Source organism: Salmo salar, chromosome 13, assembly GCF_965601325.2.
Source record: "Salmo salar chromosome 13, fSalSal1, whole genome shotgun sequence".
Taxonomy (NCBI): Eukaryota; Metazoa; Chordata; class Actinopteri; order Salmoniformes; family Salmonidae; genus Salmo; species Salmo salar.
In genome coordinates, this window is record NC_138303.1 from 53173383 (window position 1) to 53190660 (window position 17278).

At 43.5% G+C, this 17278-nt stretch overlaps 2 protein-coding genes across 2 annotated transcripts in view; both read left to right on the forward strand.

Annotated features, from left to right (window-relative positions):
* Positions 1 to 8264, forward strand: part of LOC145850268 (uncharacterized) — a 55755-nt gene extending 47491 nt beyond the window's left edge. The window contains exon 2 of the mRNA XM_082960196.1: positions 7008 to 8264. Coding sequence (XP_082816322.1) covers positions 7008 to 7159 — 152 coding nt within the window. The 3' untranslated portion in view covers positions 7160 to 8264. The remainder of the gene's footprint in view (positions 1 to 7007) is intronic.
* Positions 8265 to 9209: 945 nt separating this feature from the next.
* Positions 9210 to 16458, forward strand: LOC145860044 (uncharacterized). Its single transcript, XM_082960195.1, has 4 exons — positions 9210 to 10554; positions 10659 to 10757; positions 10871 to 10945; positions 14818 to 16458. The coding sequence occupies exons 3-4, from the start codon at positions 10920 to 10922 to the stop codon at positions 15179 to 15181; spliced, it is 390 nt and encodes a 129-aa protein (XP_082816321.1). The 5' UTR covers positions 9210 to 10554; positions 10659 to 10757; positions 10871 to 10919; the 3' UTR covers positions 15182 to 16458.
* Positions 16459 to 17278: the final 820 nt, after the last annotated feature.

The window sequence follows — 17278 nt, forward strand, 5'->3', positions numbered from 1 at the left end:
TCTGCGGAAACAGTAGGGAGAGAAGTTTGTCCAGCTGAATAAAGCCTCCAACTTAAATGGGTTACACAGTGAAATGGGTTACTTCCATGTGAATTAACGAGGAGGCGGAACACACCTCAATTCAAACTGTTAGAAAATAAATCTTGTTAGAAAATAATTTGAAATTGACAAGTTGAAACATAACCCACACTGCATGCTAATCATCTAACTGTCCTGTTGCGTAGCGATCACATTTTGGAACAGTGAGTGCATTCTGACATCACGTGCATAAAACAACTCATGCTGGGGCGACCGTTAGAGATATTTGGAACTCACGGGTGGAAAGGTAAGGGTGCAAAAAAACATTCCTTTGATTTTGCAAGAATGTTGACAGAACAGCCTTTCTTTTAAACGTTCCCAGAACATGTAATTAGGTTGTGGTAATTGTGTGGGTACATTACAAGAGAGAGGTTCTCAAAGTACAAAATATACTCAGTTCAGATGAGGCTGTAAGAGCTATAGGGGGAACGGAGTCAAAAGTGGTTTCCATGTGTTTTATATGGTTTCATAAATTCCATTCCAGCTATTACAATGATCCCGTCCTCCTATAGCTCTTCCCACTAGCTTCCTCTGGCTCAGTTTTGATGACATTCATACAATGTTTAAGTTAGGTTGCACAGGACATTCCTTTAATCTACACGTGTCGACAATCTACATGTGGGGTATAAACCTGCAATGTTTAGTTCCCAAGCCAGGTCGTTTATCCTCTGCACCACCAGGGAAGCTCTCTTACTGATTGTTCTGAGGACCTCCAAGACAAGGTAAAATGTATATTGCTTGAACGTCAATGGAATATTATGTAAACCTAAAACCAATATGCTATGAACATCATAAAAACGGGCATTTCATTCTTACAGCATTAATTAAGGGGATGTCCTGTGGAATCTTACTTTAGCATTGTATGAATGTCATCACTACTGAGCATACTTTGTGTTTTGGGAACCTCTTGTAATGTACAGAAAGTCTGTTCTGTCAACATTCTTGCAACATCAAAGGAATGTTTGTGCACCCTAATATAAACATTGTAATAATCAGCACAACTGGACAGTTTTTGTGTTTTGGGAACACATCTCTTGTCATGTCCACACAATGTTCCCACAACCTAATGAAACCTTCTGAGAACATTTAAAGAACAGACGAAATGTGTTCTGGGAATGTTCTTGCAACATCAGGCGAATATTTTATACAAACATTCTATAATTATCACTGCGGCTGGATAGTTTTTGTGTTATGAGAACATTTGCCGCAACCTAACGAATGTTCTGGAAACTTTCACAGAACCAATGTTGGTTTGCTGGCTCCACTCTTACTGCCTGACTTACACGTTTGGAGTGAGTTTCCTCAAAGCTTTGTAGCTAATGTGGTACTTCTGTTTGTTCACGCACAGACAACCATTGATTTTACAATTTTCATTTTGTATTTCTCTCGACAACCCAGACCCACGCCACTCATAGAACAGCAAAGTACTTCATTTGTTCACAAACAGACAAACATTGATTTTATAATCAGCACTCTCTCACAAACTATGTGGCTTGGTTGTCAAGACAAATAAAGTGACACATTTGCTAGGGATAATTTTGGCAAACTCTCGCCTGACTTGTCTAGAAACCAGACAACTTTACGTCTTTACCCACAGGTGTTCAGTTAGATGTTAGCATTAGAATGGTACTCTTCTGGTGCAGCTCTGTATTGACTGTATATATGCCTTGAAGTACATGTGTGGTGACAGTCAGGCCTTCTGGCAAACCTGGACTGAGATGGGGAGAGAGCAGCGGGTGGTGGGAGGGGGTTATGGACACAGAACTACAGGTAGGGAGAGAGAGGAGGAGAAGATATGGGGATAAGAGAGAAAAATATAGGGTTAAGCGAGAGAGAAAGAAAAAGAGTATGGACAGTGAAGTAAAGGCACTTAAGGCTATCCCTCAGTTTGCCAACGGTCAACATGCATCATTTTATTGTTTTCAAAGGGATTAGAGTGAAGTGTGTTTTGACACTGCCACACATACGGTGTTGCCAGTGCACACTCAAACAAAGCAATTTGCTGCTACAGTATGTAAATGGCATAAAGAAGAGGATAGCCCTCCAAGCAATGAACACCCAACTTGGATGCAGCATGAATACCCATTTTGGAAGTCGATGAGTGTAATTTGGCCTTATTCCGTAAATTGCATTGAAGCCAGTTCTTGGTGTCTGTTAAAGTGAGTATTTGGTGTCCGAGCCACAACAACGACAAATCCCAACCTGGTAGCCTGTAGTGTGTGCAACTGACAGAACTGGTCTCTTTCTATCTCTCTCTACCATACAGTTTATTGTGAGAGGAAAAGGAAGCACAGCCAGTCACCTCTGTTTCAGGAGAATAGTTTATTTGGATAATTATTTATCTTTAACTGTGCGTTTGTTTTAATCTTCCTCCAGCGGTGAAGTGGCTCAGTGAAACGGAGGTAACGGGGGTCCTTGTGGTTGAGAGAGCTGAATCTCCATACTTAAGTTGCCATGAAATATGAACTTGAAACAGTTGATAGAGGCTTTCAAGAGAGGACAAACAAGGTAGGGATTTGGGAAGCTCTTCTGATGTGAGGAGAACTTATAAGGCGAGCTCTATTCTTGATCTACTGTTCCTCAAACTTAATAGAAGATAATGCTTTTATTTGTTCCTATATTTCTGTCTCAGAGAGAGAGAGCCTAAATATTTTGTTTTAAGGTTACAAATTATAAACTGAGTGAATGTTCAAGTTAAGCCTTACTGTATGTCTATACTTTCCCTTTGCAGCATAATCTGAATGTGCATGACACAAAAACACAAATTATTGTTTCTGTAGCTAACATGGTGTTGACAGAACGGGGAGAATAGGAGAGTTCTCTGTTGACACCCTGTTCTGCATCAATATAGTAATTTGTATAATTGCATTACGAAGCCACATGGGGTGTGAATCTTGTTTCTCTCGCTGTAAGGAAATCATTATTTATTTCATCAGAGAGAAATTACTTTTTTCTCTCAGTAGTGTGCTTTACTTGTTAAATGGCCCATTATTGATAATGAAATATATGGCTTGCCGCTGAAGTGATGTGGCATGTTTTGTAGAGCAGTGCTAATTTTCACTTTTAAATCACAATTACGCAATCATAGTCAGCTACATTGATTGTATGTCTCTGCAGAGAAATATTTTAATCTAGAATACGTAGTATACTGGTCTAGTAGGAACATATCTTTATTGCATTTCTCAGGCGTATATTTCCAGTTTCTGGTGAAAGCACATCATCATAAAAATATAGTATATTTAGGACAAAAATGTCTAGAGAAAATTATGTAGATGTTCATATTTGTTCTATGCATTTTAAGTAAGATGATCCCATTGATCAGGTTTTCGTTGTGACACACTTAGAAGTCAAAGTCATACTGTATACTGTAGATGGCTCCTTTCATATTCAGTTGATCGAATTACTGGTAAACCAATATTATTTTTGATTTAGAAGTCTCTCAATCAGCTTTCATTTGCGTTGCACCTACCACACACAAAAACAAACAAGTAAACTAGGAGAGTGGAGTTTTTCCCTTTCTTTTGTCTTGAATTCCATATGTCTAATGGATGCATCGTTAGTGGTCTGAAGGCACGTGTTTCTCACTTTCTGCCTTCTGCTGAAAATTACTTATCTGCCTTTACTCCCTGTGGCAGATATCCACACTTGTTGGCGATAATATGTGAGTGGTGTCTTTGAAGGCTTATATTGCAGCTGTGTAGAGAGAGAGAGAAAGATAAACAGAGAAAGAAGAGAGGGAGGAGGAAGAGAGGGAGCGGTGAAAGTGATTCTGCCGTCTCACAGGCTGAATAAATTAGCCAAAACAGCATGATTTAAATGATAGTCTGCAGCTCAGGTTTGAATAAGAATTCATCCTTCATCGCAGCCTTGTGTAGGTGCACTGAGAGGACAAGGCAACAAGGAAATGCTAACTGTCAAATTGCCCTCCTTACGTGCTCCCACTTCTACCCAGCTATCCTCTCCCACTCATTTTAAGTTATGATTTGAAACGCTGTTATTGTGCCACTTAGGAATGCGCAACTATTAGCAGTGAGAAGTATGTATGGGGTTTCTAATCTATATGTCACATCCTGATCTGTTTTACCTGTCCTCATTGTCTCCACCCCCTCCAGGTGTCGCTTGTTTTCCCCAGTGTATTTATCCCTGTTTCCTGTCTCTCTGTGCCAGTTTGTCTTGTATGTCCAAGCCTACCAGTGGTTTTTCCTGGTTTCCTGCTTTGCATTTTCTCCTTTTTCTAGTCCTCCCGGTTTTGACGCTTGCCTGTTCTGGACTCTGTACCCGCCTGCCTGACCATTCTGCCTGCCCTGACCTCGAGCCTGCCTGCCCCTCTGTACCTCCTGGACTCTGATCTGGTTATGACCTTTTCCTGTCCACGACCATTCTCTTTGGATTTATTAAACATCTTAAACTCCAACCATCTGCCTCCTGTGTCTGCATTTGGGTCTCACCTAGTGTCATGATACTATAGTTTGCTGTACAGCCTACATTATCTTACTGTGAATAAAGGGCTAGTGTTTCGGTGATGGTTAGAATTATAAATTGTATGAGTATGCACATTTTTACACACACAAGGCATATTATGCTGTCTTGTTCATACATTTACATGCACATATACACACATGTCCAGACACAGAAACAGTCCTATTCATGCATACCTTCTCTTACTGTTTTACAATTAGCTGAAAATACATTGATCCAGGAGGGTACCCAATGACTCCATTTTCCACAAAATGGGATTCTTTCAAAGACGCATAAGTTCTGTGTATATGTAACCGATGTGAAATGGCTAGTTAGCGGTGGTGCACGCTAATAGCGTTTCAATCGGGTGACGTCACTCGCTCTGAGACCTGAAGTAGTTGTTCCCCTTGCTCTGCAAGGGCCGTGGCTTTGTGGCGCGATGGGTAACGATGCTTCGTGGGGTGTCAGTTGTTGATGTGTGCAGAGTGTCCCTGGTTCAAGCCCAGGTTGGGGCGAGGAGAGGGATGGAAGCTAAACTGTTACATATGTATTCGACAATAAACAAAAGCTTTAGCCCAGCTATCTCTACTTTCACAGGCTAGTGCTCCTAGGTCTCTTGAACGCTACACCTTTGTATTTCTATCTTTACATCTGTGGATAAACCGCACTAAAGATCCTTGGCACATAAGATTCTCACCCCATATATAGCACTTGTCTACTGCCTCTAGAATAATTTCTCACCTGATCTAGGGCACTAGCCAGTGCTTTCTCATAGGGTCTGCTCCTCAACCCAAATAGTGCCATTTTCCTTAGACCACTCACTTCAAGGGCCATACTTAACTTTTCCCTCATCCACCTTATGCTCACTGATAAAGAGCAGTCGCCAAGGGCACAGACAGGCTGATATAGAGAGGCAAGAGGAGTGATCTCTCCATAAGGACAACATGCTGCATCCCCCCAGATCTATTTATTAATCTCCTACATCTGTGTTCAATCACTGCAATTAATTCAGCCCGATAACAAGGCATTAATAGGCGGTGGTGGGTAGATGGGGATGGGGATGGAGGTGGAGGAGAGGAAGAGAAGAACGGCAGAAGGAGGACACAGATGTTACTGTGGATCTAACCATTATCCTGGGTGATGTAAAATCACAGCAGTGGTGTGTGTGTGTTCGAGTGTGCACGTGTGAGCATGCATGTGCGTATATGCATTCGTATTACATACATATTGTTCTGTATGTATGACTAACAAGGCCCACTTGCTTTTCTGGTTATGAAATGCTAATGTTGCTTATACCTCAACAGTCGGTATAAATGCTAAGAAGTACTCAGTAATCCTGATGACAAATGGTGCAGTACTATGGTTAACACTACTTATTAGCCTATACATACATGCGTGTTGGTTTGAGAGGAGGGACAGTTATTGGTCATTGGTTTGCATTGACAGGAATCGTTCAAGATGATGAATGTTTAGTGTGGTTGCATTCATCACTTCCTTCCTATAACACAGGCACTGTATTTCTTCTACCAATTCTCATTTCCACCTACACGCTTTGTGTACCAATGCGCACACACACACACACACACACACACACACACACACACACACACACACACACACACACACACACACACACACACACACACACACACACACACACACACGTGGAAGCATACACATGCAAACACACAATGTTCACACACACACACTCTTCATCATTCTTCCTTAAAAATCCTTATCTGTTGTTGTCACGACTTCCACCGAAGGTGGCTCCTCTCCCTGTTCGGGCGGTGCTCGGCGGTCGTCGTCGCCGGCCTACTAGCTGCCACCGATCCCATTTTCCTTTTCGTCTAGTTCTGTCTAGTTTTTCACACCTGTGTTTAGTTTAGCTGATTTTGGTGGGTTTATATTTCCCCGCTGCAGGTTAGGTTGTGTGCGTGATTATTGCTGTGTATTGTGCTTGTAAGGGGTACGTGCCTGCACCACGGGATTTGTTTTGTTGATTACGGTATGTGTTTACCGTGGGCATTTTGCTCAGTAGTTTGCGGAGTCAAGGTTTCTCCTCCGTGTGTGTAATTCCTTCCCTGTGGGTGGCAACGACGTTAGTGCGGTTTTCCCATCGTGTTTGTGTTGTGCTTTCGGTTTAGTTTGTATAACCTGACGGAACTGTTGGCTGTCATTTTGTTTATTTTGTCTAGTGTTTGTTTTCATTAAAATATAAACGATGAGCACTGAACACGCTGCGCCTTGGTCTCCTCTATATGACGCCCGTTACAGTTGTAGTCATTAAAGGCAAACCAACACATACTAACTCTTGTACGTAAACAATGTTATGCCATCGATCTATCTACTGCCATTGTTATCAACAATCCCCTCGCACCCATGCACGCACATGCATTAACGTACACACAGTCACCGCCTACCAAAATTCAAGTGTGTTCTAAACCAAGGAAAACTGTCCTCTCCTACAGATCCCTCTGTACACCAGAAGCAGAACCCGCCAGCCACCGACCTCTGCTACAAGAGTGACATCAGCAGCCTCATGGAGTTCAGCACCCCAGACTCCTCTCTGGACAAAGGTAAGCCACTATCTACACTCTCTACATACTGTAACGACATATAAACTGGCAACCCTAGTGTAGATACTGCCTGCAGCAACATTGTTTCAAGCTATCAAGAAATACATGGGAGTATGATAGTGTGCAACTTTGTCTGGTTGCACCCCTTTTAATATTTTGGAATGTATCTTTTTGAATGTGCTCCTATACCCTACAATACCAAACAGAGCATTTGCTTTCAGATTCAGTACAGCTATAGTGTCCATGTCCTGGCCTCTGTATAGCGCTGTGGGATGGTGAGAGCACTGGTAACTGATGATCGCACCAGTGCACACAAGTCCCTCCTGGGTAATCCAACCTGGCAATGCAGACAGATCCAGTATGGATCCTCCAGCCCCAGTCAGGCTCTGCCTGTGCCTGGAGCTGGCTGGAAAATCATGACATTGTCTTTAGGACTTCAGCTCAGTGCTAGTGTATTATTGTCAGCACATGGGTGCAATACCGTGGGACTAACGGGATCTAGGATCAGTGTACCATACCAAACTCCAAATTGCATGTTTTATGAGGTAATGAGTAAAACTGACCTTGGATCAGTGCTTTTGGGGCACCTACAGTGGTTCCTCCTTTAAAGTTGTGTCATACTGCGGCACACCTTGAGGGCTGCTGCAGCATTCTGTGGCACGTTATCTATTTGTCAGCCATTTTTTCTGTTAATGCAAGTTAAGTCTAGTTTGACCACCAGAAGGCTTCTTTGAAAAGCATTTGATAGTCTTCTGTATTGGCATTACCAGAGAATGTAAAACCTTGTTTTGTAATAACATAGTATATGGGATTGATTTTAAGAAATGTGGCTTAATTAATTTGATTAATATTATGGTGTTTCTATTCAGAGAAAAATGAAACCATCAGGGTTTCCGTTAGGATGGGAGGAAGGAGTAGGCTATCCTTGTAAATAAGAATTTGTTCTTAACTGACTTGCCTAGTTAAATAAAGGTTACACTAAGAGCATAACATTTCTGCACCCTAATTTTCTAATTCTTGTCTAACCAATACCCAAACGGAGATTAAGTGAAAATAAAAATCGAATTGACTAATCAAGACCAGTCACCATGCTTGCCTCAGAGCAGCGGGAAACGGTGCTAAAATAGTTGTAGGCTTTTGCTTCTAACTTCAATATGTCATTTAAATAAGACCTACACCATTTTTAACAGCACATTACTAAACACTAGTGAGACACATTTTACCTATGGTAGGCCTACAGTATATTGAAGAAAAATAATAATAAATCGATTATGTGACTCTCCACCAATAATTACATTTAGAGGATTGGAGGACTCTAAATTAATATCTAAGGGGCATTTTCCATTAGATATTCTCACAGATCCTAAGGGGCTTTTATATAATTCTAAATGAATTAATAATAATAATCGCTTTGTTTAACCTCTTGGGGCTAGGTGGGACGCTAGCGTGCCACCCGTGGTGCACTCCATCAACAGCAGGTGCATTTCAAGAGCGGCAAATTTGAATCCAAATAAATGTCAAAATTCAAATTTTTCAAAAATACAACTATTTTACACCATTTGAAAGATAAACATCTCCTTAATCTAACCACGTTTTACGATTTCAAAAAGGTTTTACGGCGAAAGCATAAATTTAGAGTATGTTAGGACAGTACATTTACAAGAGTTGTGTGTAATGTTTTGTCAAGTCAAAGACAGGGTCACCAAAACCATAAAACCAGCTAAAATGATGCACTAACCTTTTACAATCTCCATCAGATGACACTCCTAGGACATTATGTTAGACAATGCATGCATTTTTAGTTCTATCAAGTTCATATTTATATCCAAAAACAGCGTTTTACTATGGCATTGATGTTGAGGAAATCGTTTCCCTCCAATAACCGGCAGTCAAGTCAGCGTCACAAATTAAATAATTAAAATTAGAAAACATTGGTAAAATATTATATTGTCATTTAAAGAATTATAGATTTACATCTCTTGAACTCAATCAACTTGCCAGATTTAAAAATAACCTTACTGGGAAATCACACTTTGCAATAATCTGAGCACTGCGCCCAGAAAAATACGCGTTGCGATACAGACTAGACGTCATGTTGGGGAGATCTAAAATCGAAAATACTATGTAAATAATCCATTACCTTTGATTCTCTTCATCAGATGTCACTTCCAGGTATCACAGGTCCATAACGAATGTAGTTTTGTTCAAAAAAGCTCATCATTTATGTCCAAAAATCTCCGTCTCGTTAGCACATGATGTAAGCCAGCCGGACTTCTCGTCATGAACGAGGGGAAAAAATATATTTCCGTTCGTTCAAACATGTCAAACGTTGTATAGCATAAATCATTAGGGCCTTTTTTAACCAGAACATGAATAATATTCAAGGTGGACGAATGCATACTCTTTTATAACGTATTGGAACGAGGGTACCCAACATGAACTCGCGCGCCAGGTGTCTAATGGGACATCATCGTTCCATGGCTCTTGTTCGGTCAGATCTCCCTCCAGAAGACTCAAAACACTTTGTAAAGGCTGGTGACATCTAGTGGAAGCAATAGGAAGTGCCAAAATATTCCTAAGCCCCTGTGTTTTTCAATGGGATAGGTTTAAAGTCAATACAACACATCAGGTATCCACTTCCTGTCAGAAAATGTCTCAGGGTTTTGCCTGCCAAATGAGTTCTGTTATACTCACAGACACCATTCAAACAGTTTTAGAAACTTTAGAGTGTTTTCTATCCATATATAATAAGTATATGCATATTCTAGTTACTGGGTAGGATTAGTAACCAGATTAAATCGGGTACATTTTTTTTATCCAGACGTGCAAATGCTGCCCCCTAGACCCAACAGGTTAAAAAGTAACAACATTTTGGAGATTTCGTTTACATTTGACTTAGAGTGAGTGAGAAAAAGGCAGTTCTTGAACATGGGGTGAGACATTCTCACTCATTTGTAAATAAAGGCAGTTTGTTATTTAGAATTATTTATTTCTGGAGAAACCTAACTTGATTATTTAGCAGACATCACTTGCTTATATTCATGAAGATGATGAGTGATTGCAAAGGCAATCTGTAATCTGCTGGCATCATGGCACAACATCGCTCTAATTACAGTCAGAAGACAGTTGAAGACTTATGGAAAGGCTCGGCAAGAAATTATATATATATATATACTGTTCTGTAGTTTCGACCCAATGATTCGTCTGACAAACAAAGAACTTCGTGTCCTGCAGGCCCAGGCATGGATCAAAACTGGTGAGACATTCAATAATGTCATCTTCACAGACAAATCAACCGTGGCCCTTGAGCAATTTGCTCAAAATTGCTACAGAAAAAAAGGAAGAAGATCAAGCAAGCTGAGTCCCAAGCATCCGCTCAAACTACATGTGTGGGGGGCAATTTCTCGCCGGGGACCAGGCCCATATTTGATTTTTGATGGTAAGTTTGGATATTTACAAAGCAAAAGGTACATCAAATATTGTAGCCTACACCTCACAGACTGTTATGTGTTCCACAATAATTCACTCTTGCCTCCTTTTCAGGTATCATGGCTCGAGATTTCTTTGAGGAAGAAATCGTCAAGAGATATGCTGGACCCTATGTCAGAAAGGTGTTTCTGGGTACACATCGTTTCTTTCAAGGTAGGATTATAGCAATATTTTGTTAGGTTTAGGCCTATTTACATGTATATTTATATTATTGTACCTAATTTGGGATGTTAGGCTAAATGTCTTTTTTTCTTCTCCAAATGCAGACAATGTCCCAAACACACTGCTGCCTGGGTTTGCATTGCAAATGACGGCATGAACTGGGTCAAGACGCCAGCAGAGTAAGTAGACGTTTATGTAGTAAAATAAAGGTTAAATAAAAATAAAAAGATAAATGAAAACACCTTCGGTAGGCCTACAGTACATCTAGAAATATTTTTTTCATCTCTACATGTAGGTCTCCTGATTTAAACCCGATCTAACTTGTTTGGCATCAACTGAAAACATTAATTTGAGCTGTGCCAAGCCGACAAGCAAAGATGAACTGGTCAAGGCCATCAAGATGTTTTGGCTAGAGAAATTTACAATAAAACAATGCAAAAAATACAATCATCTCAACAAGGTTTTACCTGTGATCTTGGAGCTGGGTGGAAGTGCGACTAAAATGTAGTTTTGTCACGACTTCCGCCGAAGTCAGTCCCTCTCCTTGTTCGGGCGGCGTTCGGCGGTCGACGTCACTGGCCTTCTAGCCACCGCCGATCCACTTTTCATTTTCCATTTGTTTTGTCTTTGTCTTACACACCTGATTTCAATCCCACAATTACTTGTTCTGTATTTACCCTCTGTTCCCCCATGGTTTTTTGTAAGTGATTGTTTATTGTATTTTTGGTCTGTCATGGTGTGTGTGTATTTGTTACTTTATATATTTGACATTTTGAGTAAAAGTACGTTGATTACTCATGTCTGCCGTCCTGCGCCTGACTCTCTACACCAGCTACACCTAGGACCATTACAGAATCACTCACCCGAAAAATGGAGTCAGCAGGAGCAGACGCCCTCCATGTTCCAGTGGAGGAGCGCGTTCAGCAGCACGCGACCTTGTTGCAACATCTGGGCACTGCCATGGATCGCGTGCTGCAGACTATGGATCGTTTGGAGAAAGGAGGTTTTTCAGCGCCTCCACCAGCCTCACTACAACAGGTCCCACTGTCCACCCCTCTTTCCCCTGGTCCCAGCGGGATTCGACTCGCGCTCCCGAGGCAGTATGATGGGACGGCTGCCGGATGCCAGGGTTTTCTACTACAACTGGAGCTCTACCTGGCGACCGTCCACCCGGCTCCTTCGGGGTGTGAGAGTGTGTCCGCCCTCATCTCCTGCCTCTCAGGCAAAGCCCTGGAGTGGGCCAACGCTGTATGGTGTGAGGGAGATGCGGCGTTGGATCATTACGCAGAGTTCACCCGCCGCTTTCGGGCAGTGTTCGACGAGGGTCATCAGGAGGGTCATGAGGAGAGAATCAGTCTCTTCCTTATTGATTCTCCTGCGTTTCCCGTGGTGCTGGGCTTACCCTGGTTGGCCTTTCATGACCCCACTATTTCGTGGCAACAGAGGGCTCTCAAGGGATGGTCACAAGAGTGCTCAGAGAGGTGTGTGGGGGTTTCCATCGGTGCGACTACGGTGGAAATTCCAGACCAGGTCTCCACCGTGCACATCCCATCAGAATATGCCGATTTGGCTCTCGCCTTCAGTAAGAAGAGAGCGACTAAATTACCACCTCATCGACGGGGGGATTGTGTGATAAATCTCCTGGTAGATGCAGCACTTCCCAGGAGTCACGTGTATCCTCTGTCACAGGAGGAGATGGTGGCTATGGAAACATATGTCTCTGAATCCCTGGGGCAGGGATACATTTGGCCGTCCACTTCACCTGCCTCCTCAAGTTTCTTTTTTGTGAAGAAGAAAGATGGGGGTCTGCGCCCGTGTATTGACTATCGAGGGATCAATCAGATCATGGTGAGGTACAGCTACCCGCTGCCTCTCATCGCCAGTGTGATAGAGTCAATGCACGGGGCGCGCTTCTTCACAAAATTGGATCTCAGGAGCGCTTACAACCTGGTCCGTATCCGGGAGGGGGACGAGTGGAAGATGGCATTTAGTACCACCTCAGGGCACTATGAGTACCTCGTCATGCTGTACAGGTTTATGAATCCTCCATCAGTCTTCCAGGCCTTTGTTGACGAGATTTTCTGGGACCTGCACGGGCAGGGTGTAGTGGTGTATATTGATGACATTCTGATATACTAAACTAGACGTGCCAAGCATGTGTCCATGGTGCGCAGAGAGCTTGGACGACTGTTGGAGCATGACCTGTACGTCAAGGCTGAGAAATGTCTGTTCTTCCAACAGTCTGTCTCCTTCTTAGGGTACCACATTTCCACGTCAGGGGTGGAGATGGAGAGTGACCTCATTTCAGCCATACGTAATTGGCCAACTCCCAACGGAGGTTTATCCAGGGGTTTTGTCAGGTAGCAGCTCCCATTACCTCACTGCTGAAGGGAGGACCGGTGCGGCTGCAGTGGTCGGTTGAGGCGGACAGGGCGTTTGGTCACCTGAAGGCTCTGTTTACCTCGGCTCCCGTGCTGGCTCATCCGGATCCCTCTTTGGCGTTCATAGTGGAAGTGGACACATCCGAGGCTGGGATAGGAGCTGTGCTCTCTCAGCGCTCGGGCACGCCACCAAAGCTTCGCCCCTGTGCCTTCTTTTCGAAGAAGCTCAGCCTGGCGGAGCGAAACTATGATGTGGGGGACCGGGAGTTGTTGGCTGTTGTCAAGGCTCTGAAGGCGTGGAGACATTGGCTTGAGGGGGCTAAACACCCTTTTCTCATCTTTTCTGACCACTGCAATCTGGAGTACATCTGGGCGGTGAGGAGATTGAACCCTCGCCAGGCAAGGTGGGCTATGTTCTTTACCCATTTTGTTTTCACCCTAGCCTACAAACCAGGTTCCTAGAACGCTAAGTCAGACACACTATCCCGGATGTATGACACAGAGGAGCGGTCCATGGATCACACTCCCATACTTCCGGCTTCTTGCCTGGGGGCACCAGCGGTGTGGGAGTTGGATGCGGACATCGAGTGGGCGTTACGCACAGATCCCACTCCTCCCAGTGTCCAGCTGGGCGCCTGTACGTTCTGTCTGCGACCGTTTGATCTATTGGGCCCATACATCACCCTCCTCTGGTCATCCTGGCATCGGGCGGATGGTGCGTTGCCTTAGTGGGAAGTACTGGTGGCCCACCTTGGCCAAGGACGTGAGGGTTTATGTTTCCTCCTGCTCGGTGTACGCCCAGTGCAAGGCTCCCAGGCACCTGCCCAGAGGGAAATTACAACTCCTACCCGTTCCACAACGGCCGTGGTCACACCTGTCGGTGGACTTCGTGACGGATCTTCCTCTCTCACAGGGCAACACCACGATCCTGGTCATTGTGTATTTCTAAGTCCTGCCGTCTCCTCCCTTTGCCCAGTCTCCCTACGACCCTACAGGCTTCGGAGGCCCTGTTCACTCATGTCTTCAAGCACTACGGGGTGCCTGAGGACATAGTTTCTGATCGAGGTCCCCAGTTCACGTCCAGGGTCTGGAGAGCGTTCATGGAACGTCTGGGGGTCTCGGTCAACCTCACCTCGGGTTTTCACCCTGAGAGTAATGGGCAGGTGGAGAGAGTAAACCAGGATGTGGGTAGGTTTCTGCAATCATATTGCCAGGACCGGCCGGGGGAGTGGGCGGCATTCATCCCCTGGGCAGAGATGGCCCAAAACTCACTCCGCCACTCCTCCACTAACCTCTCTCCTTTCCAGTGCGTACTGGGGTAGCAGCCGGTTCTGGCACCATGGCATCAGAGCCAGATCGAAGTTCCTGCGGTAGAGGAATGGTTCAAGCGCTCGGAGACCTGGGATGCCGCCCATGTGGACCTACAACGGGCCTTGAGGCGGCAAAAATACGTCACTGACCGCCACCACAGCGAGGCCCCGGTGTTCACACCGGGGGACCGGGTCTGGCTCTCGACCCGAAACCTGCCCCTCTCTCCTGCCCTGCCGGAAGCTGGGTCCACGGTTTGTGGGGCCATTTAAAGTCCTGAGGAGACTGAACGAGGTATGCTACAGGTTACAGCTTCCCCCAGATTATCATATTAATCCCTCGTTCCATGTGTCTCTCCTCAGGCCGGTGGTGGCTGGTCCACTCCAGGAAGCTGAGGTGCGGGAGGTTCCTCCGCACCCTCTGGACATCGAGGGGGCCCCGGTGTATGCTGTTCGAGCTATCCTGGACTCGAGGCGTCGGGCGAGGGGCCTTCAGTACCTCGTGGATTGGGAGGGGTACGGTCTGGAGGAGAGATGCTGGGTGCCAGTGGAGGACGTCCTGGACCCTTCGTTGCTGCGGGATTTCCACCGTCTCCATCCGGATCGCCCTGTCCGGATCCATCCGGATCGCCTCGTCCTCCGGGTCGTCCCCGAGGTTGGTGTCGGTGCGCTGCTGGAGCCGCGCATCAAGGTGGCTTTGTTTGAGGTGTGTGTGTTACACACCTGATTTCAATCCCACAATTACTTGTTCAGTATTTACCCTCTGTTCCCCCATGATTTTTTGTGAGTGATTGTTTATTGTATTTTCAGTCTGTCATGGTGTGCGTGTATTTGTTACTTTTTATATTTGACATTTTGAGTAAAAGTATGTTGATTATCTGCCGTCCTGCGCCTGACACTCTACACCAGCTACACCTTGGACCCATTAGAAGTTTATATAAACATCCTCATTTGAATGTTTTTTTCTTATTTTATTAATGAAAGCATAAATATGTTGATGAAAAAATACTGTACTGCTATTTTGAGTTAGAAAACCAACACTTTAGAGTACTTAAGCATCGTATACATTTCAAGTTGAGGGATTTTCACAGTAGCCGGATTATACAAAGTCTATTATCTTGCTAATAGGAAACATTTGCATGATGGGCTAGACCTGCTACAGTTGATGTCTTCACTATTATTCTACAATGTAGAACATAGTAAAATAAAAGAAAAATCTTGGAATGAGTAGGTGTCCAAACTTTTGACTGGTACTTAATTAATATTATGTTTTTTCTATTCCAAGAAAAAAACTAAAAAACCCTCTGGGTTTCCATTAGGACGGAACGGAAAACATGGCGCTGTACAACGTGATGGTCTGCAGTACAGTACAGTACTGGGCTAAAGAATCCCCGCAGGGCACACGGGAGACCGGCTATTAGACAATTCCTTAGTAAAGGTTGAATAGTCTATTGTTCAGCTAATAGCCATCCTGCTACGCTTGTGAACAAAGAATAATAATACTTTTTCCTCATTCCACATTTTTGAAGATTCCAATTGATAGTGTTTTTAGCCACAATCAGCCCCAACCCTAATTAATACATTTGGGCACAGTCGATAGCGTGCTGGACTTCGGGCTAGAATGTTGAGGGTTTAAAACCTGCTCCCTGCTTGTTTCATTACATTATTATTCCGGTCTCAGAGCAAATAGCCTGGATTGTTACTCCCATCTCATTCCTCGCCCTCGTCCACGCGTCATTCTTCGACTGAGTGGCTCACTTCTGGGCGTGCTGGCAAGATGTACTGTTTTTTATTCTGTATATATAAATTACAAATCTACTTTTACTTAAATCATGTTTAGTCTTTTGCATAGTTACAATGTGTAATCATTGATGTCCCAGGAGCAGGAGTGGTAAACACTGTTGAAGTGTATAATTGTAATAAATACATGCATCATTCAAACAATGGAGTTTGATACACCAGGTATTGGATATGACTGACTGATTTTCGTAAATTAACTTTATGACAAAAAAATATCCACAGTTGTTTGTCTCTACATTAACTAACATATTCCTTTCAATTCTACATGTTTTGCTTGACTCGTTATGCCATTATAATTACTTAAATTTGCTTCCAGCATAATGCTTTGTCAGCCATCTTTGCTGAAGAAAGTCACCAGGGACGGGTGGCTCGCGTCAAATCCGTCATTGGAACCACTCGATATGATTGGTCATATAAAAACCTTGGGACCCAAATGCATAATGAGTGCTCTAACTTCCCCTTGCGGTGGTCTGCAGCAATGAAGTCCCGCGGTGTAAGCTCGCAACTTTTAAAGGAGGAACCACTTTGGGTGAATCTACAGAAGTGGTGCAAATTGCAGTCCCGCCCCAAAAAAATCAGATTAGTCTCCAAACATTTATTTACATCATGATATATTCTGATTCAATCCAAAGCAATAACAAACATATTGTTAAATGAATATCGTACAAAGTCATTGTTTATACACCTATTTATATTGAGAGGTGGTTGTGCCAAACCCTGAGTCCTAAACTCACTATTATTTCAATAGAACATGTTGGTATATTATTACATTAAAAGATAATGATCTAATTAGTAGTTTTGTTTATTTTTAAACATCTTTCTCAAAAAAGCGCTGTCCCACCTTTTGATGTCACTACCAAAACACACACATTTTTATTTTTATAATTTAACCTTTATTTAACTAAAAGACAGAAAAAAGAATGTGCCTTAAGCCACACCCCTACACATATCCCCAAGTGATGGGATTGCACTACTCTCCAGCATAGCCACATGGTGAGTAGTCTGTCTCCAAAAATTTGAGAAA

What these genes read in the sequence shown, in the direction of transcription:
- LOC145860044 (XM_082960195.1), top strand. Translation starts at nt 10,920, where the DNA reads ATGAACTGGGTCAAGACGCCAGCAGA. An exon ending in TGGGTCAAGACGCCAGCAGA is followed by an intron (nt 10,946 to 14,817) that starts GTAAGTAGACGT and finishes GTCTCTCCTCAG; the next exon opens with GCCGGTGGTGGCTGGTCCAC.